The 22444-nt window shown below is 35.2% G+C and overlaps 1 protein-coding gene across 5 annotated transcripts in view; it reads right to left on the reverse strand.

Annotated features, from left to right (window-relative positions):
- The window catches only part of LOC150092419 (uncharacterized), a 209242-nt gene extending 197675 nt beyond the window's left edge, over nucleotides 1-11567 (reverse strand). For 3 of the 5 annotated variants that reach the window (XM_090414940.1, XM_090414944.1, XM_090414941.1), the window contains exon 1: nucleotides 5154-5280. In XM_090414940.1, the coding sequence (XP_090271066.1) occupies nucleotides 5154-5181 (28 nt within the window). In that variant the 5' untranslated portion in view covers nucleotides 5182-5280. Of the gene's footprint in view, nucleotides 1-5153; nucleotides 5281-10970 lie in introns of those variants that run through there. The other 2 variants (XM_090414943.1, XM_090414942.1) reach the window with 1 other exon arrangement.
- Between the last annotated feature and the right edge of the window lie 10877 nt (nucleotides 11568-22444).

The following is a 22444-nucleotide window of genomic DNA, read 5'->3' on the forward strand; positions in this document are numbered from 1 at the left end:
TTCTTCTTCCCAGAATCCTAGACTTATTTCTTCTGCCAATGTCTTATAGTGGATTTTGGGTACTTTTTTGGTAGCTTATTTCTAACCATTCATTTATAGTCGTTTTTTTTAGCCAGATGATTGGCACTATCTTGTTTTCTGTTAAACCCAGCAGAACTTAATTACCCATTCCTCTAGAGTGAGATTCCTTACCAGATTTTGTGTTTACTCTATAAACACTAAGTGGTTGTTCTTGTTTTTTATGCCATCAATAGTTCTTCTACTAATATCACTAAATTGTTGAGGTCTTTTGAGAGGTGTTGAGTTCTAATTCCTGTGTGAGTGAATAAACCATAGCCAGTTGTTCTTCTCAGTTATTTGAACAGAGGGGATACAGTCTAAAACAGTGTTCTTATATAATGGACTATCTGTAATATACTATGAAGGAACAACTGACATTTCCTTCTGTTTTACTCCCATTAGTGTATATGTGGTATAGTCACTTTCAGCACTTTCCTTCTCTTTAAGATGTTTTTTTTTTTTGAGTGAGGTGAAGTGAAAGTTCGTAGCAATGAAGCACAGAAAGTTCATAGCAGTGAAGTGAAAGTTCATAATGGTTTGGATTAATGTTGGCATTTCCATTACATCTTCTGGAAGTGACTCCATATATAGGACTCTTGCATCTTCAGGAAGATCAGTGTTAGACCAGCAATAACACAAGCTGCCTCAAAAGATATTGTCCTGTATCACTTAATTATTTATATGGCTATAAGTCATTAAACTCTGTTTAAGTTTTGTTAGTTTCTTAGATTTTAGTGCATCTTTCCAAACTAGTGCAGCATATCATATCAATGATAGTACAGCTCCAGTATACAGTTGCTCCCCCTTATCCACGGGGAATATGTTCCAAGACTCCTCACAGATACCTGAAACTGCAGATAGTACCAAACCCTATATATGTTTTTTCCTATATGTAGATATCTATGATAAAGTTTAATTTATAAATTAGGCACAGTAAGAGATTAACAATAATAACTAATAATAAAATAGAACAATTATAATAACATACAGTAATAAAAGTTATCTGAATGTGAATGGAATCTTAGCAGCCTCAGCATATTTTTATTATTATTATTATTTATTTATTATTTTATGAAGTCGAAAACTCATTTTTTCACTTAAAAAGAAGCACTTTATGGTTTCTTTCTGGCATATCCAAATTGACAGCATCACTTCTCTTGTGCATTGGGACCATTATTAAGTAAAATAAGGGTTACTTGACATGAGCACTGCAATACTGCGACAATCTATCTGATAACCAAGAACTACTCAGAAAGTTCATGCAATTTAAAACTTATGAATGGTTTATTTCTGGAATTTTCTACTTAATATTTTCGGATAGCTACTAAGTGACTAAGGAGCAGGTAGTGTATACAGTACAGGATAGTCCTACATGAAAAATTTACATCTACTTCCTATCTACAATTTTCCTCCAAATCAGTCTGTTACTTGTCAAGACTCCAACATTATCAGATCTTATATTTCTATCGTCTAAAGCACATTGTATTGTATCAATCCACCAGTATCTTAATCTTCCTCTGGGTCATTTTCCTGCCAACCTGGCAGAGAACACTTGTTTTGCTAATCTTTCCTCGCCCAACTATTTAAGTGACCGTACCACCTCAGATTAGCTCTACTAACACATTCCTGGATGCTGACAATGTCAAGTTCTTTCCTAATATTCTCATTTTTAATATGATACTGCCATTGTTGCTATCTGTTCATGCCTCTAATCTTTCTCAGGACTCTCATATCTGTGGTCACTAGTCTTTGGTCAAGTGTTTTACTTCTGACCCAGCTCTCAGATCCATAAGTTAAAACTGGTTTGAATACAGTCTTGTATACAGCTAATTTAGTGTTCCAACTAATTTCTCTCTTATTCCATATGAATTTATTCAACTGACTTCCGAATATACCAGCTTTGTTGATTCTGTTGTCTATTTCCATATTTAATTTACCATCTTCACTAAATATCTTGCCTAAGTAGCTGAAATGTTTTACTTGTTCCACAGGTTCTCCGTTCAAAACACAGTTGACATTTTCAACAATTCTACCTATTTTCATTGTCTTTGTCTTTTTATTGCTGACATTCATACCATATCTATTACAACAGTTATTCAATTTAGTCGAGGAATCTTGCAGACTCATAGCAGATTTATTGATCAGTATAACATCGTCCGCATAAAGCAAAGAGCTGACATTTTGATATCAATCTTTTGATACCATCTTCAATTTTGATATCATGTTTAATAACACTTTCCTTCATAATGTGATCCATATAGATAATGAATAACAGAGGGGATAATGTACATCCTTGTCTCACACCAGATTTAACATTAAACCATCTTCCTGTACTTCCTTCAATTCTAACTGCTGGCTTACAACTCAAATAAAGACTAAGTATTGCTTGATATAATGCCCCATTGACACCATGTCACTGTAGCGTATTGAATAGCTTCTCTCTTCGCACCTTGTCATATGCCTTTTCCAGATCGACAAAACTTAAATACAGATCTTTGTTATATTCCCATGCTTTCTCGACTATTTGTCGTAAAGTGAAGATCTGATCCTGACAGCCTCTATTTGGCCTGAATTCAGCTTGTTCTTCACCGAGCTTTTCTTCCACAATTTTTCTCAACCATTTCTCAAGTATATTTACATAAATCTTACCAGGAACACTCAGTAGAAAAATACCTCTGTAATTCTCACATTCAGTTTTATTTCCCTTTTTATATATAGGTACTATGAGAGCTCTACTCCAACCATTGGGAATATGTCCCTCTGTCCAGGCTTTCTGAACTATGCAGTGCAGCCACTGTAAGACTTTTATACCACCATACTTCAGCATTTCTGGTTAAATATCATCTACTGCTGCTGCCTTTCCACATTTCAAGCCTTTGGTGGCTTTTTCTACTTCAAGTATGGATATGTATTCCTGATTGTATGCCTGTTGAGTGTTTTTTTACCACTGTGCTATTGCTGCTTGTTTCATTTAAGGGGAGATCATGTTTCACTAACTTACTTATGCACTATAACAAGGTAACAAATACTTTGGACAGAGGACATCATATACAGTGGTGTACTTGGATTTTGCAAAGGCTTTTGATAGACTGCCACATGACAAGCTCTTAATTAAATTGAAAGAGATGGGATTGGATATCTGTGTTGAATCAGTGACTGGCTGTCAGATAGGTATCAGAAAGTTGTATATGGGGGTGCAGTATCTTGAAAGAGAAAGGTCACCAGTGGTGTGCCACACTGGTCAGTTTTGGGACCATTGTTGTTCAATTTGTATGTTAATGATATTGGGTTGGGTTTAGCTAGTGATATCCAGCTGTTTGCAGACGATGCAAAACTGGGGAGAGCAATACACAGTCAGGCTAATGTTAATGCCTTACAAGAAGACTTGAATAGATTGCATGAATGGGCAGGTAAGCGGAACAGTCAGTTCAATGTTGCCAAGTGTAAGGTTTTGAGATTTGGTAAGCAACGATGGGATGCCAAGTATACACTTGGTGAGAAAACTTTAACAGAAGTAAAGGAGATGAGAGATCTAGGTGTGATGGTGGACAAGAACCTGAAATTCAGGGTCCACATTGCACAAGTTGTGAAGACATCACATCGAATAATGGCAATGATGCGGAGAACCCTGATATGCAGAAATAGGGAGGTTATGATTCCATTGTATAAGGCCTTAATCAGGCCTCATATGGATTATTGTGCACAGATTTGGTCGCCGGGTTTTCATGGTGATGAGGATAGGTTGGAAAGGATACAGAGAAGATTCACAAAGGTAGTCAGTGGTCTTTGGAATGTGGAGTACGAGGACAGATTGAGGGAATGTAAGCTGCAGAGCCTTGTGAATAGGAGGAAGAAGGGGGATATGATTGAGACATATAAACTGGTCAGAGGATGTTATCAGGTAGAATGGAAGAAATTTTTCATAGAATTGGAGAGGGAAATAGAACAAGAGGCCATTGTTGGAAACTGTATAGGGAGGGTGTGAGCAGAGGAGTGAGAGCAGGTTCTTTGCATGGAGGATGGTTGGTGAGTGGAATGCATTGCCTGAGTGTGTTATGGATGTGGACACATTGAATTAGTTTAAGACGAGGTTGGATGAGCATTGTATGCAATAGTGAATACCTCCCACGATGAGTCTCTGACTCCAAGGAGGTCAGGTGTTGATAATAATAATAATTTACCAATTTTTCGAAGTAATTACTCCATACTTCAAGGATACATTTTTCTCCAGTTTTCATGTCACCTTTATCATCTCTAACTCCTTTTCCATTTCTAAGCTTCTTCAACAACCTCCAGAATATTTTGCCACTTTCTTGATATTTATTTTCTATGTTCTTGCCAAGGTCCTCCCATGACTTTTGTTTAGCTAGTTTTACACAGTGTTTAGCTTTCTTACATTTGTCTCTGTATTCTCTACGAGCACAAGCTGACTTATTTGTCAAGAACTTTTGATATGCTTTCTTCTTTTCCTTCACTGCCTCTTTAACTTCCTGTGTCTACCATGAAGTTCTGTAATAACCTTCAAGTCTTAAAGATCATCTTATAAAACTTTTCAATACTGCTATTCATTATGGTAAAATTGTGAGCTCTTCAATATAACAATAACATAAACCAAGATAATTACTTAACAGTATACTAAAGGTATCACTAATTCGAGCAAACATTAACTATACTACTAGCTGATTTAAAAAAAAAAAAAGGGTGGGAAGCCTACATCTAAGCTAGAATACAGTTTTTATATAAAAACAATACTATAGCTTTTTATTTTTTTTCTTCTACGATTAGAAGTCAAGCTAGTTGAATTAATGATTGACCAAATTAGCGACACTTTGGCATGCTGCTCAGACTGAAATTCAGCCTGTTTCTTTGTTTGTGTGTTTGTGTGTGTGTGTGTGTGCGTGTACACATGCCATATCAAATGATGATCTTAAATGATGAAGGTCAAATTGTTAGGTTTTGGTAATAAATGGTAACAGTCTCCATAATTTTATCATAATGGATGCTCATCACTATGTAACAATGAAAGAAATGATCAACTATAATGCATCTGCCCACAAAAATGTATAAAAGTAAACAAAAACAATATATATTACCTATTTTATTCTCATAACTGAAACTCATTCTCTGGTTAAGCTATCCAATGCATAAATCCAATGATTTTTTTTTTTTTTATATAAATCCCACAGGAGAGGTTGCAGAACCTATAACACACTGGCACAGTGTGTAAAGAAGAATTAAAGGAGGAGAAACCTATTACAGTGTGTGTGTACACATATATATATATATTATTTATTTATTTAACAGCTGGAGAGTGTAGCTTTGGGGAACATCTCGTGGAGAAGGCTCTTCCACACAATAAAGGTAGGAATGGATAAGGTGAATTATATAAAAAAAAAAAAAAAAAAAAAAAAAAAAAAAAAAAAAAAAAACTTGTTAGAGCAAGGTGACGAATGCGTTTTGTTTCAAGTTAAAAAATAAAAATTAATCAGGATTTAATTTCATTACTTATTTAACTTTAACATTCTTAAATTCATACAGCCAATTATTTGTGGTACTTAAAAATCAACTATATATTCATATAGTTAATTTATAAGCAAGTAATTTTATAAACAATTTATTTAGCTATTTTACATGTTGGCACACTTAAAAATTCAAGTGTACTAAAATGCATATTACAGTGTAATATGCATTTTAGTACACTTGAATTTTTTTGTTCAACTAAAGTTAGTTGAACTTTCAACTAAAGTTCAACTAACTTTAGTTGAACTAGACCAGGTGTTTATCGGTGTCCATTTCATCCTGTCTGCAGGAGTTAACAAGAGGTATTGCTAAAATTACTTGTGTCACCTTCCTTGCTTTCATCATCCTGAGAAGGGTTATGTTAGTAAAATACATGCTGCACAATGCCTCAAGAAATGCACAGTACTACTATCGAAATCATCCCTTAATGACATTTGGTTATCTAATCTGACTCTACAACAACATCAGACTAAATATTTCTTCCAGCCAATCTCCACTTTACACTTATACTACCTCAAAACCACTTCCACTTTCCCTTTGCATCTCTCTGTCCTTATGCAGACTTAATTCCCCTACTATCATCAACAGCACCATTTCCCTCCCCTCTTGTCCTTTCTATCCTTATGAAAAGCATCATAATCTTCATAATCATTTCTATTCCCATTAGGATATCATTCTCAGCCAGTCATATCACTTAATCCAACAACTCAATCCATGTGTTAAGGCTTATATTATACAAATATTAAAGGGTGAAAAAATTCAACAAATTTGAAACCAACAATCTTTGGATACTCAGTACAAAATCTAAAGAAAAAAAATTGATAGATTCATAAATTAAAGATGCCAAGAAATTATATACTTGGTTTAATCTTTTATCCAAGTGTAAGCGAACAAAGTTTGTACGTGAAGTCACTTCACAACTGGGCTACTTGTATATAGAGGCTAATAACTTCAGATTAACTGCCATAAATGCAACATATATCCTTATACCAATGCATATAACCAAGTGAAAAAACTTTCAGCATTAATAGATTCAGTCAGGTAAGCATATGGTGAAATTGGAATAAAAATATTTTTATTCTGAGGAAACACAGAGAGTAATGTTATCCAAGCTGTGTATAAAAGTAGCTAAACAAAGCTTGTAAAAAGACTCTGATAAGATAGATTTGATAAACATAAAAGTGGCAAAATGTTCTGGAAGCTGTTCAATAAGATTCAAAATTATAGGTACTATTTCTGGGAAAATTCCCATGTTACTCCTCTAAAATAAACTATTATTTTTATAGCTAATATAGCCTACTTTTGTTTAGGAGTGCCCCTTTTTTAACAGTGTAATTGGCTTTTTACTCAAATCTTAGGGCATTACTGATAGAGAGCTAGTAGAGAGCGCTTCGAGAGGGGAGGGGTGAGAGAAGGATCTGAAAATAGAAACTTTTTTTGGGAGGGAAGAGAAAGGATTGATGGGAAAAGGTCAGGGGTGGGAGTAACGGGGTGTGAGCCATTTTGAGGAAATGTGCATCATCTTTGGAACTTGTGGGGGAAGTGAAGGATATGTCATGTCGACTTAGTGTTTATGTCTTTGGTGTGCTTGTGTTATCTCCAATTGGTCGGAGTTGTGATCTAATTTTTATGTTATGTTCTATTTTCAGATCCTTCTCTCGCCACCCCCCCCTGCCCCAAAGCGCTCTCTACCCTTTTTATATGTATAATATTATTATAATAATATTATACATATAAAAAACCCGAGTTTTTTCAAATAATTCCCCCACACTGCTTTACCCCCACCCCCATCCCAACTTTTCCCAAACTCCCTTCCTTTAACAGCTTAACAACAGATGAATGCATATTGTTGGGATAAGGAGACAGCCAACAACATCCAAAAAACGTATGTCCAATTTTTCCTGCTATATTATTCTTCATATATTAGTTTTCTAACACATCAGTAATGCCCTAAGATTTGAGTAAAAAGCCAATGACATTGTAAAAAAGGGGCACTCCTAAACAAATTTAGGTTATATTAGCTATAAAAATAATAGATTCAAAATTATTATTAATATGACACATCCATGCAAAAATTAGAAACACTCATCATGGGAAAGCACTCCATACCACATAACCTACCATCTACACTACTATGCCATCTATATCCAACTAAAATAAACTGGATAAAACTCACTGTTAAAACTTATTGCATATAGAGGTTGACGACTTTGCACCAACTGCCTTAGCATCCCATAATGCAAAGTACATGTCTTTTCAGACATATAATGCTACGCATTATGGGAGAAGCTGCTACACAGACATGTGGAACTTTACTGAGGTCTCCATCAGTGACAGTCAGACCTAGAAAAAATACCAAGGTTGAATTAATCAGTAGCACACTCAGGATTTAATCTTAGGGGAGAGCACTCGTGATTTAATCTTGGGAGGGGGGGGAAAATTGAGTAGACGATTTGAGAATGCACACTACATTGCATATGACCTATCACTGAACATCTGCAGTGATTGCCAATACATGATACCCATGATCGGCTCAGGCAAACAAAGTAGAGTTCGGTCCACAAGAGCACTACTTCGTTCGCCTTGCATTCACAGCAGCCGGGATTCCCAAGAGTTATAGGATATTCCCACTTTATGCGACTGCTAATTCATTAGTAGCATAGAAATAGAAGATACAACATAAATAAAAAAAAAAAAATGAATTTCAATTAGGAAAAGATTTTTGAAAAATTTTCTAGTGTTTTTTTCCCTTTTTCTTTTTTTTTGGGGGGGGAGGGGGAAGGACCCCTTGGCCCCCTCCCTGGGTGCACCACTGGAATTAACGCAGAAGTCATACATTTTCCCATATTCAAGTAGTACAAAAGGTATATCATCTTAAGTTGGATACTATAAGTGTGTACATTCTTTGGCTGATTTGCCTGTATGTAGGATGTAAACCCTGGTCTCCCCCCCCCTCTCATATGAGGTGCAACTAATTCACTGTCAGTTGAAAACATCCATGTAAAGATTCCTTCTGTCATGATTCAGTTGAGGAATGCAATGTGCCATTGTTCTTCCAGCTGCACAAATGAAGCACTCAATGGAGGAAAGAGTACCACAAAGAAATCAGAGATGATAAAGGTGACATAAAAATTAAAGATAAAGATATTCCAGGTAGAGTAATTACTTTGAAAATTGCTAAATGAAAAAGAAAGTAAGAGAACAATCACAGAAATATTCAAGAAAAATGCAATCAGGAGTACATATCAGTACTTGAGGCAGAAAAAGCTCAGAAGACTGAAATGTAGAAAGGCAGCTGGAGATGATATTGAACTGACAAGTAATTTTACTTGTTCTAAACAATACCTAAAAATTGTAGTTAAAGAGCTGAAGTGTTTATTTCAGCTGTTTAACAATTTTCTATAAAGATGACAAATTAATAAGGAAATAAACAACAGAATTAGCAAATCTGGTACAGTAGGGAGTCAACTGAGTAAATTTATTTAGAATAAGAGAGAAAATAACCAAAACACTAAACTTGCTGTATAAAAGATATTGTTCAAACCAATTTTAATTTATGGGTTTGAAAGCCAGATTAGAAATGAAACACTTGATCAAAGACTGGAGACCACAGATACAAAAGTTCTGGGAAAATATAGTAAAGTGAACAGATGGCATGAATGGCAAAACCATTGAAAACAAGGGTATTAGGAAAGAACCTGACATTGTTAGCATTCAGAAATGTGTCAGCAGAATAAATCTAAGGTGGTATGGTCACTTAAACAGAATGGGAGATGAAAGGTCAGCAAAGCAAGTGTAGATTGCTAGGATCACAAGAGGAACACCAAGTTCTGAATTAGGCTGTTATCTCTCAGTTGAAACACATGGATATGTTTGAGGGGTGAATTAGTGTCTCTTGGAGTAAGTCCTGAAATTTATGGAGGTAATTACATGCGCTCACTGGCTGGTTTCCTGCACTGGGGGGACAAAGAACTAAACTTTCCAGGTATCTACAGTATTGAGACCACATATTAATAAAAAGTGTTTATTAAAAATAAACAATTAAAATACCCAACAAGTTTTGTGCATCATAAAACTTACATCATCAGGGGTAATAGTACATAAGTTTTACACAACAAAAGCTTATTGGCATATTAACAACAAAAGGTTAACAACAAAAGGTTATTAAAAACATATTACATGTTTTTAATAACCTCAACTGTTAAATTATTGAGAAATCAGAATACAAATGATATATTGATAACTGTTTCACAAAAAAATTTAAAGAAGTCACACAAATGCTTAGGATCCCTACACAGTGCAATAAAAATCAAGGCAGGCTTGATTTTACATCAAATGTGGTCAGCGTTCATCAAAAAATTACCTGCCATGGACAACTAGCAATGTTCCAAGACACATACAGTACGAATATATCATTTGTATTCAGGTTTCTCAATTATTTAACAGTTGTGAAGTTATTAAAACATCTTTGTAATTAATTGCCAATAAGCTTTTTATTATTATTATTATGTACAACTTTTATATACCATTACCCCTGATGATGTAAGTCTTACGACACACGAAACTTGGCGGGTTTTTTAATTGTTTATTTTTAATAAACTCTATATTAATATGTGGTCTCAATACCGAAAACTACCTACAGAACTGCTTAACCACAGAAACCGTCTACTTTAAAATCAACGAAAATACATGGTAATGCACTGAATTAAAACACGATCCTTTGAATGATCCCATGCTAAAATATGTTGAAAGTTTTTTACCTTGGTTCTAAATAAGTTAAAGATACCAAGAAAGTATACACTTGTTTTTAATCCTTTTCCCAAGGAAGCAAACATTGTTTCGCCTCCTTGGGTAAAAGATCAAAACCTTTATATAATAAAACTTTATTATATAAAGTTTTATTATATATAGTACTTTATATAATAATACTGTATATAATAAAGCCAAGGTAAAAAAAAAACTTTCAACATCGACAACGTTGCGTCAATTGTTAAATATTGATATAGTCGACTTCGTTTTATTGTGCAAGTTGAAGTGAGTAATGGTTAAAATCTCGAGTTACACTAAACTAGTTTAATCTTATATCAGTTATATAACAGACAGTGAAATTTTAAATTCGACTATCTGCGATTATATATATATATATATATATATAAATTTATTTTACAGGCATGCGATCTTTCAAATGATCATGTTTTAATTCTGTGTATTACCATGTATTTTCGCTGATTTTAGCAAGCAACCATTTCAGTAAACTTGAAAAACTAAACACCATATTTGTCTTAAAAGCGGGCTATAATTAATTATATCACGAATCACCCTTCATCGATGTTCGTGTAAGATCATTTTCAGTTATGAAACATATGTAATTTGAGGAAGAATATACTCACCCGTGAAATCTGCCAAAATGATTATACTATTTACTGCTCACTTGCGATAGAAAACAAATACTTATTTTTAATGAATTTTTTTTGTAGTTATGACGGATAGCCTAACATTTTAAAATTTGAGAGAGATTGTGTTAAGTGAAGTAGCCATGTGATTGGACAAACAAAAACTTTTTTTTTTTTTTTTGGTTATTTTTAATAAATAGAAAATTACACTATTCTCCTTCGTACTAACTTTTCCAAATTATCTACGGAGCAAGCACTCGATGATATCATGGTAATATATATATATGTGTGTGTGTCTGTGTATATATGTGAATCAAGTAATCAACCACATTTGTAAGTCGTCTTTTCACACAGGCATCAACAATTTCCTGCTAACTGTCCCTATAAACATCGGATTGCAGCCAGTACTTTAGGCTTAACTCTACCGCACAAAATATTTCAGTACAGTTAGCTGTGACGTCAACGGACACATTTGGGAACTTCGAGATACAAAGTGATACAAGAATTATATAGCGGCCTTCAAAATACGACATTATTATTTTCTTCCATATACTAAGAAAATGACAGTAAAGGACAATTTTTCTGCATTCGTGCATTCTCCCATGCCATAGTGGGAGGCTGTGAGACTGAGGTTGCAAATTATAGCCCAATCAATATATCTCGAGTAGTGGTTAAGATTTTGGAGAAATTGGTAAAAATTAGAATTCAGGACAGGGTAGACAGCAACATGATACTTTATAAGAGGCAACATGGTTTTGTGAAGGGTAGGGCTTGCCTAAGTAATTTGCTTACTTTCTATAATAAAGTAACAGTGGAGTTGGAAAAAGGAAATCCTTACTCAGTGATACTGCGTGACTTTGCAAAGGCTTTTGACAGGATTCCACATGGAACTCTTACATAAATTAGAGAAAATGGGTATGGATCCGAAGATGGTGATTTGGATTAAAGGATGGCTGGTGGACAGATATCAAAGAGTGATTTACGGAGGAGCTGAGTCCAGGAAAAGGCTAGTGACTAGTGGTGTACCTCAGGGCTCAGTGCTTGGTCCTCTATTGTTTAATTTGTACATCAATGATATTGGAAATACCTTGAATGGAAATATCCACTTGTTTGCTGATGATGCAAAATTGGGAAGAGTGATAATCAATTCAAATGATGTAAATATCTTACAGGATGACTTAAATAGGCTGACGGTATGGACTAAGGTAAATAGCTGTCAGTTCAACATGGCTAAGTGTAAGGTGATGCACTTCGGGAGGATGACATCGCATGCTATTTACTATATTGACGGAACTGAACCGCAAGAAGTTGATGAGACAAGAGACTTCATTATTAATGCCTTATAGAGTGGAACAATACCCCCCCCTATTCCTGCTTGTTAGTGTGTTCCTCAACAACCATGTAATTTGAGTTATTGTGGAAAGAAAACTTAAGTTTAAAGGGCATATTGCAAAGATTGCCAAAACATCACATCAAATTACATGGTTGTTGAGGAACACACTAACAAGCAGGAATAGGGGGGAGGGTTATTGTTCCACTCTATAAGGCATTAATAAGGCCGCATTTGAACTATTGTGCACAGATCTGGTCGCAAGGATTTCTTGGTGATGCGGAAGTGGTGGCGAGGATTCAGAGGCAGGTTACAAAGATTGTTGCAGGTCTGTGGGATGTTCCCTATGAGGATAGATTGATGATCTGTGAGCTCCAAAAACTAGCTGATAGACGTAGGAGAGGAGATATGATAGAGGTATTTAAATTGTTAAAGGGATTTTACAGGATTGATAGTCATGATATTTTTAAGACCAGTGCAGGAAGTGAGAGGACAAGGGGCCATCCCTGGAGATTGTGTAAGAGTGTGGTTAACAAGGGTGTTAGGACAAGATTTTTTACTTGGAGGGTTATGAATGGGTGGAATGCTTTGCCAGAGGTGGTTGTGAATGCTTCAACTATGAATGAATTAAAGGAGAGGTATGGCAGGTATTGTGTAAACAATGGTTAGTGTGGCAATGTCGGTTTTCCTGCGATGAGTCTCTTGACTCCATGGAGACATCGTTAAAATAATAATAATAATAGTAATAGTCAGGGCGACATCATATGGAACATTTTTTTTAATTTCAACCTCACACACGTTAGGTCTATAAAGCATCCACACCACAAGGCTGACATAAGAAAAACCTACATTCGATTCTAGCAACCGACTATCAAATAACAACTTTTATTCCCTTATAGGAAGAGAACAACAAGAGAAAGATTTTCTAAGCCTTTCTACGACCGGTTCCAGAATTAGCAAATGCTGGAATATGCAAGCGGGGCCGACGGCTGGTCTTGAAATTCACGCTTGCTCTTGTTATCGTTCAGGGAGTGGGAGGTGTGATTGAAGTCTGATTAGCGGAATAACGAATTTCTGACCATTTAAAACTATATATTTAGAAATTTATGTACATTTAATCATACAAATACAACATTTATTTTACAAATCATATTCGATCTTTTTCAATTTAACTGCTTGAATACAAATTCTACCCTACGGTTCTTCTTTATGAACTGGTCAATAACGTCGTCATAAAAAGTTGGTTGTGATTTAATTTTCCCAAGCAACACGCACAGTTGTAAAGGCTGGCTGAAGCTCACTGGCTTGAGCTACGTCGACTGTATATGGCCTGTGTTTAAGCAACAGAGTGAGAGAACGTGAAATGGCTATGCGCGCTCATGAAATCACAGTGCTGCTGCGAGGACCAGTAAGCTCTACAACCAAGCAAGCCAAGGTTGCTTTGACTAGACGAGCAAGCATCGGCCTTCGATACAACGCAAAGCTCAATTATTGCCGCGCAAGCTTAAGACATTGTCTATCTACAAAAATAAAAGCCTAAATCGAATGCTTATAAATGCATGCATTTATTAACAAATGAATATTACTTCTTTCTCAATTAATGAGCTTGCGAACAAGCATGGAGAATTCGCCCCTGCAGGCAAGCAAGTTTTATTCCCAGAAACTGGAAATACGGTAAGGAAGGTAATTACCGCATTCATACGAATGAAATCCTTCATAAAATGGCTGAATACAAGGGAAAAGCAAGAGACCACTCCTGGAAGCTATATAAGAAGGTTTTGAGCAAGTGGATTATTATAGCGGATTAGAGAATAACACGTATGCAGACTAAATAACTTTTATTATGTAAATATTTCGTCTTATGTATCTTAAGAAATCATCAATACAATTATCGAACAAAAATAGGTAACGAATTAAAAAACAGTTATGTGAATGCGTAAATTGGAATTCCTCATCATATACAGTTGTCTGAAAATGAAATAAAACAAATTAAAATATAACAGATAAACTTTATTTAATACAATTGAGGAAAACAATTATTCAAATTTTTGAATAGTGAGACAGCCGTTCCGATTAAGATTATGTCTATGAAGCAAGGCTTCAGCACTTTCTTTATATAAACTAATATAAATTTATATCGATCAACAACACAACCATGGGGTCAACGCCCTTAGGTATCCGATACCATCAAGATATGATTCTTCCAATGCATTCTATTTTGTGCAAGAAGGCTGTTTGTGTGCAGAGTTTCCATATCACTTGACAATGGTATCACCCATTTCTATATTATGTTTGATACTTCCTCTTGTTATTGCTTGCAATAATCCCGAACAGCAGCGTTTTTAATTTCATCTCATCGTTCATCCTAAATACATTATCTGATCAAAGTATCCAGACACCCACTCGAAACTGTAATGAGACGTTCCCTGTGACACACTTTCCAGTACTGGACATTAATTTGGGCTGGGTGAACCCTTTGCTTCTATGACAGCTCTAACTCTACTGGAGAGACTTTCTATAAGGTGTCTGAACGTCTCATGAGGAATGACAGCACAATTTTCTTGAAGAACTGTAAGGCAGAGCATTTCGTGATGTAGGTCGTACGGCTGTGGAGCGAAGTCGGCGTTCTAATTCAATCCAAAGGAGTTATATAGGGTTCAGGTAAGGGTTCTGGGCCGGCCAGTCAATTTCTGAAACGATATTGTCCATGAACCATTACCTCACAGATCTTGCTTTATGGAAGGTAGAATTGTCATGCTGTTACAGACAATAGTCATCACCGAATTGACCATAGACAGTACGCTCAAAATGACCGTGTACCCTTCCACATTTTGATTTCCGTCCAGTGTTTTGAGAGGATCAAGTAGATTCCATGAAAAACACACCCACAATGTAACTCCACTTCCTCCAAAATTTCACTGTTGGCATTACACCCGCTTGCAGAAATCATCCTCCAGACCCTCCTATCATATTGCCACATGGTAAAGCTTGATTCATCACTCCAATCACACATTTTCATTTGTCCGCTGTCCAGTGGCATCGCTCTTTACACCACTGCAGGTGCAGTTAACGTTCACAGGAGAAATATTTTATTTATGGGAAGCTGCTCAACCATGGAACCCCATTCCTCGTAACTTACGACGAACAGTCATGGTGCTGGTTGAATAGTTAGCACTGCATAACTCCAGAGTGATTATTTCACTCGATGTTTGGAGATTTCCCGAAAAACCACTTTCTTCAATGTTCGATGGTCCCTTTCTGTCATTAAACGTGAACTACCCAACCATGGTTTTGTTGTGGTTGTCAGTGACACACCCAGGATTTAATCTTGGCGGGGGGGGCGAGTTGAACAGATAAAAATATTTTTAATGCAATGAATTTGCATTAAAAATATTTTTATCCGTTCAACTAAAATTCGTTAAATTTCATTCATTCAATAAAATTCATTAGGTAATTATAAAAATTTATTTAAAGAATAAAATTCAATTTTCTTACAAAGCACTTGAATTATTTCAGTCGTGATTACATTAATCTCTCTCTCTGTATATAAAAAAGCCAGTCCATTCAATCGTGATTGTGTCATGGTAGATCTTAAATAGGTTTTTAAAAGGCGTAAATTAGAAAATGACCTTTCACTGACGTATGTTGTTACCGGAAGCGTTGTAAATATTTTTAATAAGTTACAGATGTTAGGATATATCATTTTGTCACACTTTGAAACTGCATCAACGGCATTTTTGCATTGAGCTATTGCAAACGGTTTTTCAAATTTCTTATACCACAACTTGAATTCGGCGTTCAAAATTGCTGGATTTGTATAAAGCAAATCATCGGAATAAAATTCACACAATTGACGAAAACCTTCCATTGCACTTGCTGTTGGAGCATCTTTTGCATTTGGTAGAAGAGAAAAAATATTTTTCAAAATTTTGCACTGCCAAGTGAAACGTTCCTGAAATTGAGTCAATATTTGATTAATAAATGCAATGAAAATAATTCTCCTGAAATACTCTTCTACAGAATTGGCTGTCCTTTATTGTTTCTTTATGTTTCTTTATATGTTCCTTAATGTTTCTTTCGATGTAGTCCTTGACTTTTTAATGTCAATATTAAAATTATTGGCTTTTATATATGCTTCTTCGTAAATAACTTTAAATGAAAAATATGTTGTTTCACGAATGGTATTTAATTGTGCCACAACATCATCAACAAAAGAGGTCACTGTCAGATTTTTGCATTATTTTAGACAAATGGTAAGGTGTACGCAAATATTTTTTGCAAAATAAATAAAGATATTGTAAAAACCAAATTCCCACAACGAATTATTCGAACGTTTTATGTTAGAGGACGAGTCTCTGTCTTCCCAAGAAATGATTGTTTCAAGACTATGACTCACTGCATCATATAAATCCACCATGGTCATGATGGCTTCATAGCGTTCCACCCACCTAGTCGGGCAAACTTGGGGTAGTTTCTGTTTATAAGTATCCGGAGAATATTTATCAATGTTGTCAACAAGGACGTCCTGTCTCTTAGGGGTATTGAAGAAATTGTGTACCTTATCAATTATCCCAATGCAATTTCTTATTTCAGTCACAGATACAACATTTACAATTGCCAAATTCAAACTATGTGATGCACAATGAACATATAAAGCTTGTGGATATATATGTGATATTCGACACCATTAAACTTTCCACTCATTGATGCGGCAATGTCGTAACCATGCCCACGTAAATATCACAAATCGATGCCATAATCAAGGAAAGATGTTCAGTGGAAGAAATGTCACAAGTTTCATCGGCAAGAACTGAAAAACATTTCACCGAATTAATTTTTTCGACTAAATGGTTCAAAATGATTTCATAACATGCATTTATAATTTGATTTTGTATGTTCCAGCTAATGTAGGTAGCGTTTTTTGCAGAATGTTTAAAATTTTCAGCCAAGTTTTTGTCGCCCACATCGATACTCGTTCTTAACAAAGCTCGAAAATTACCTTCATTGGCGATTGGCTCCTGTTCAACTGAAAATTCTCGAAAGCATGATGTCCTCTCAAGGGTATATTTTGCCGACCACATAAAATTACTGTTTTTATGATCGGCTCCAATCGTTTCCGATTAACTGCGGCTTGTGACGAAATATCAACATCAATTTGTCAGTTCATTGGAATGCATTTTCCATCTCGAATAATCTTTAGCCTTTCGAAAGTCATAACAACAAACAATCATCAAAAAACTTAAAACAATATGGTATTTTGTTTTTTGATGATTATTAAATTTTTCAATGGCTTTCTTCCAATTATTCTTCCATTTTTATAATAATAATAATTATTATTATTATGACTTTGTAACCAACTGCCCAGGTACTTCAGATTTAGATTTTCCAACATGAGCAGGTGCAAAAAATACACAATATTTCGAGTACGCACTATTTTTAATTTGAGAGTACACAAGCCATGTAAAATTTTCAAACCACGTGTATTGAAAACTTCGGTTGTGAATTGCAGCACAGATTGCAGGAAAATTAAAATTTCGTTCTGGTTTTCACAACTTTTTCACAATATCTAAATTATCGTCAGAATTAAATATTTGTTCTTCCAAAAATGCGATGTGGTGATAATTATTAATAACTAAGGTAATACTTTCTTCTGGATAATTTGATGGTTTTGTCACACCTACGACTGGGGGAACCGAACCCAAATCGGTATTGACAGTATTGACCAACATTGCTACTGACATTTGAATCATTATTTATTTTGGTTTTTTTGAAATAGTTCAATAAAATACTCTAAGTTCGTGTTTCAGCTATAATTTGAAGCACAAAATCCAAAAAACAAAAAATATTTTACAAATTTAACTTAACTTCAATGTTATTGTAGAATTTACGTACAAATTTAATTACAAATACAAAAACGAAATAGCAAAAACACATGTTTTTAAAAGAATAGAGAAACCTAGAATAAATTCATAACGAAATAGAAAAAGTTCTTACTGTGAAGAGAGAAAATACATCCAAAATTCTAAGGAATAAAAATTAGGAGGTAAAAGAAAACGTGAAACTTGAAATGATCAAATAGAATACCTGGCTAAACTTCTGCCACTTTTGACAAGATAGTAACGATTCTAAAACTGACATAAAGGCTACGACTAACTGTACAGTAGAAGAAATAACATTACAAAAACTCGAACAAACATTACAGCAAAGCAAATCAGGAAAAATCCCTGAAGAAGGTAGGATACATTTAGATATTATCAATTATGCAGTAATCCTATTCATCAAACGACTTTTAAAATTATTAATAATATCGGTCAGAAAGGAAAAATCCCAGAAAGTACGAATAAGGCAATTATCATCCCAAGAAATAAAAAACATGATAAGAGCAAACTTTGAAAACTACAGAGGAATAAATCTTCTAAATATTGGTTATAAGTTATATTCACGAATAGCAATTTCAAAATTTAAATCATATGTAAAAGATAAACTTTGTACTGAAGAAAAATGGCTTTCGAAAATGACGAACGAGAATTGACCGGGGTTTGCATTTAAAATCTTAATGGAAACATTACGAATATAACACAGTATCGCACATAGCATTTTAGGCTACCAGAAAGACTTTGACTGTCTTAAAGAACAAATTATGGACCAATCTCAAGAATTAAAATATTCCACATTCAACTGGTTGCTGCAATAAGTAATGTATATCAAATAATCAATTAGCTGCAAGAATCAATGACACAGTGACAGAATCATAAAAAAATCAGCTAATGCCTTTTTATTCCCGTATACGGTGAGTAGGCGAGGCCATTTAGCCCTATCTAACTTTTGGAGACTGAGTGGGCAGTTCAATCTCTATTGGGACCAATCAGAGATAGATGGCCCAAGGCTATCACTCATTAAGCGCTACACAGTGAAGAGAGATGACGGCTCAAATGTGCCGTCATCTCGTGGTCCCTAACACAATATATTTAATGTCTGAAATAATGTGGGCTCTACGTTCGATTTCTTTGAGTTTACGGGACGAAAAACCCGAGTTTCCGGGAGGAAAAACCCGCTTGCACATGCCAGAGATCGACTAACTCGGGAACCGGTCGAAATTTCCTCTAGTCGCCGACTAGACTCGAAACCAAGTTTTCTTTCGCGTGTTGTGTGCAAACGCCACATCCACTGAGCTACACAGGCTCGAATGGAAATCAGTAAACAGAGGGTCCGTCAAGTATATCCAGCGTCACCACTGTTATTTAATATCTATACAGATCAATTATTAAAGGAAGGAAGGAAAATATAAAACCATCATATTAACTGGATCGTGGAACTATATTGAAGACCCGTCGATTTGCAGATGAATAATCACAGCGAGAAGTGAAAACGAACACGAGATATCAATGTACGCATTAAAACATAAGTGGAAAAAAAAACGAAATGCAAATATCAACAGAAAAAACAAAAAATCATGGCTTTTAAAAGAACATTTCCAATTAGAAGTAAAATCATGAGAAAAAATAAAATTTTGGAACAAATTAACTGTTTTGCAAACCTTGAATTTGCTTTTACATGAAAATTTCAAATTTTTGAAAGATAAAAAAGGAATGAACAATAATATTTTCAAACCGAACCATGTTCCAAAGTATACAAGAATAAGAATTTATCAAGTTTTGTCAAGATGCTCTCTAACGTATATAGAAGTTTATTATGGACCATTAAATCTGCAGAAGAAAAAGAATAGAAACTGGAGAAATGAGACACCTACGAAAGACAGCAGGCTATACACTCTGGTACAAAAGAAGGATCTCAGAAATATCTAAAGATCTAAAAATAGACTCAGTATTGGAAATTATATGAATACCGAAAGAAATAGACTGACCATATCGAAAAGATGGACAGTTCAATGCTACTCCAAAAAAATACTCCGATACCACTCAGTTGATGGACATAGAAGTCAGCGCGACCAAGAAAAAGATAAAAAGAGACCAAAAACAGGACTCCAGAGAATGGAACGTTTTCTGCTTTTCTTCGACCACATTCTGAGTAAGCGATCTCTGGCACAGGCAGGAGGCTTTTTTCTCACTGAAACTCGCCTTTTGTTAACTGGATGAGGTTGAACTGCCCACTTAGTCTCCGAAAGCTAAACAGGGTTAAAGGCCTCACGTCCTCCCTATAAGGGAATAAAATTCGTAATCTGAATATTATTATTATTATTATATAGAGCAAATCTGCATTCATTCTTCAAAGGGATTATATGAGGACGCTTTATCCTTTACACTTGAAACTGAGGAAAATCAATGTACACCATTAGCTAATGAATGATAGCTAAACTAATCTAGCTATTAACGATTTTAAACAGCTCCTTTTGAAGACCGTACAGCAGAAAACTGCAGCCATCTCATGGTCTCTAATCTTAATATGATACATTGTATTGCCTAATTTAACACGGTTTTTCTTAAAAAAATTCTGACAGCCAATCAGAGATAGTTGGCCGAAGGCTATCACTAATTTAAGCGTGACACAGTAAATAGACGAATAACAAATGCCGCCTTCTCGTGCTATCTAACATTAACATGACATGGTGTGGGTTGCATGGTAGATTTTCTTGATTTTACGGGACGAATAACCGGCGTTTTCGATAGAAAAAATCATCTTACCAAAGCCAGAGATCGACTAACTCGGAAACCGTTCGAAAACTGGCTTAGTAAAAGTTCCTATATTTGCAATGGAAACGAATTCACGACGATCTTTCTACCGGCAATCTAGCTCTGAGGAATGCAAACACCATTTCCACGGAGCTACAGAAGTTGCGGTTGATTTCCTTAAGATGACGAATTAAAAACTCGATTATCTCGATTAAAAAAAACAAAACATATTTTCTCGTGCAAGAGATCGACCAACTCGTCACCGGTTGAAGAAACACATCGAAAAAGTTGCTATAAACGGTGTCTAGAATCGAAAATCGAGCACTCTTTCTTTGACAGAGCTAGCGCTGTTTCGAAAACGCAATTATTCACAGGACTACATATGGAAAAGAAAAAATTGTCGTTCGTAAGTATTATTATTATTTTGTGACACTTCCATTGAGCCGAAAGACTCATTGGGGACTGCACTCACTCTACAGCTTTCCGTCTCCATCACTTCCATCTGTTTCCATCATCTGCAACAACATCTACTGCTCACCACTACTATTATTATTTTTTGCCTGTAAATTGCGTGTGTTCTAATGGATGATTTTTCTGTATGCGGGATGAAAATCTTCTCTACTACCTCCATATGAACTCAGCTAACTCTCCTTCAATTGAGAAAAACTCATATAAGATCCCCCCCCCCTTGTCATGACGAGAAACGAATTTAGGCCTTTTCCAATCGAAGGACGTAATAAATCGTCGTTCTCACGTCGATACGCGTCCTTTCCCAATCCTCCTTAAAGTGGAAAATTCAATTTACTGAAAATCTGTATAACCTTTTGAGAAGTGTGTAAATTCGATGATATTACACCTCTTTCTCCTGTTTACTGGTAACTGTATTCTACAAATTCTCAATCTGTCTTCTAATCAGTATTCGAAAATATCCTGATATTATTTTTGAAATTATTTTTTGTACTTTCTGTATTGTATCAGAATCACCACGGAAAACAAAGCGCATGTAAAGAAACAAAGTGACTTCCATATTTTTACATGTGAAGGTTCGGTTGCAATTATTCTCTGATTGTATTTTCAATTTTTGCTGTATGGCTCTTGAACTTTAAATTCCTGCCTCTTAAAACTCCGAGATCCCTAGACTCAACAATTCCTTTTAGCACAATCCCACCTACTATGACAATGGACTTATTCATACCAAAATGCACTATCATTAATTGAACTAATAGCCATTTTTATATGCCCACTATTCCTGCCCATTCAAATCATTAGGCAAGTACTGGATATCAGCAGCGTTCCTTATTATCCTACCTATCTTTGATTCATCAACCAATAGCAGAATTATATTCGCATGTCAAAGACTTCCAAATGTTATTAATGTACAGATTGAATTACAATCGATCAAGGACTGATCCTTGAGCCACTCCATTGGTTATCATGAATCTTGGAGATTCACAGCTCTCATGCACGTTTTTTTTTTAATGTTTGTCATTCAGCCCATACCCTTATTCATT

This window comes from Typopeltis vanoorti, chromosome 26 (assembly GCF_054136105.1).
Source record: "Typopeltis vanoorti isolate ZY-2024b chromosome 26, IOZ_Tvanoo_1.0, whole genome shotgun sequence".
NCBI lineage: Eukaryota > Metazoa > Arthropoda > Arachnida > Uropygi > Thelyphonidae > Typopeltis > Typopeltis vanoorti.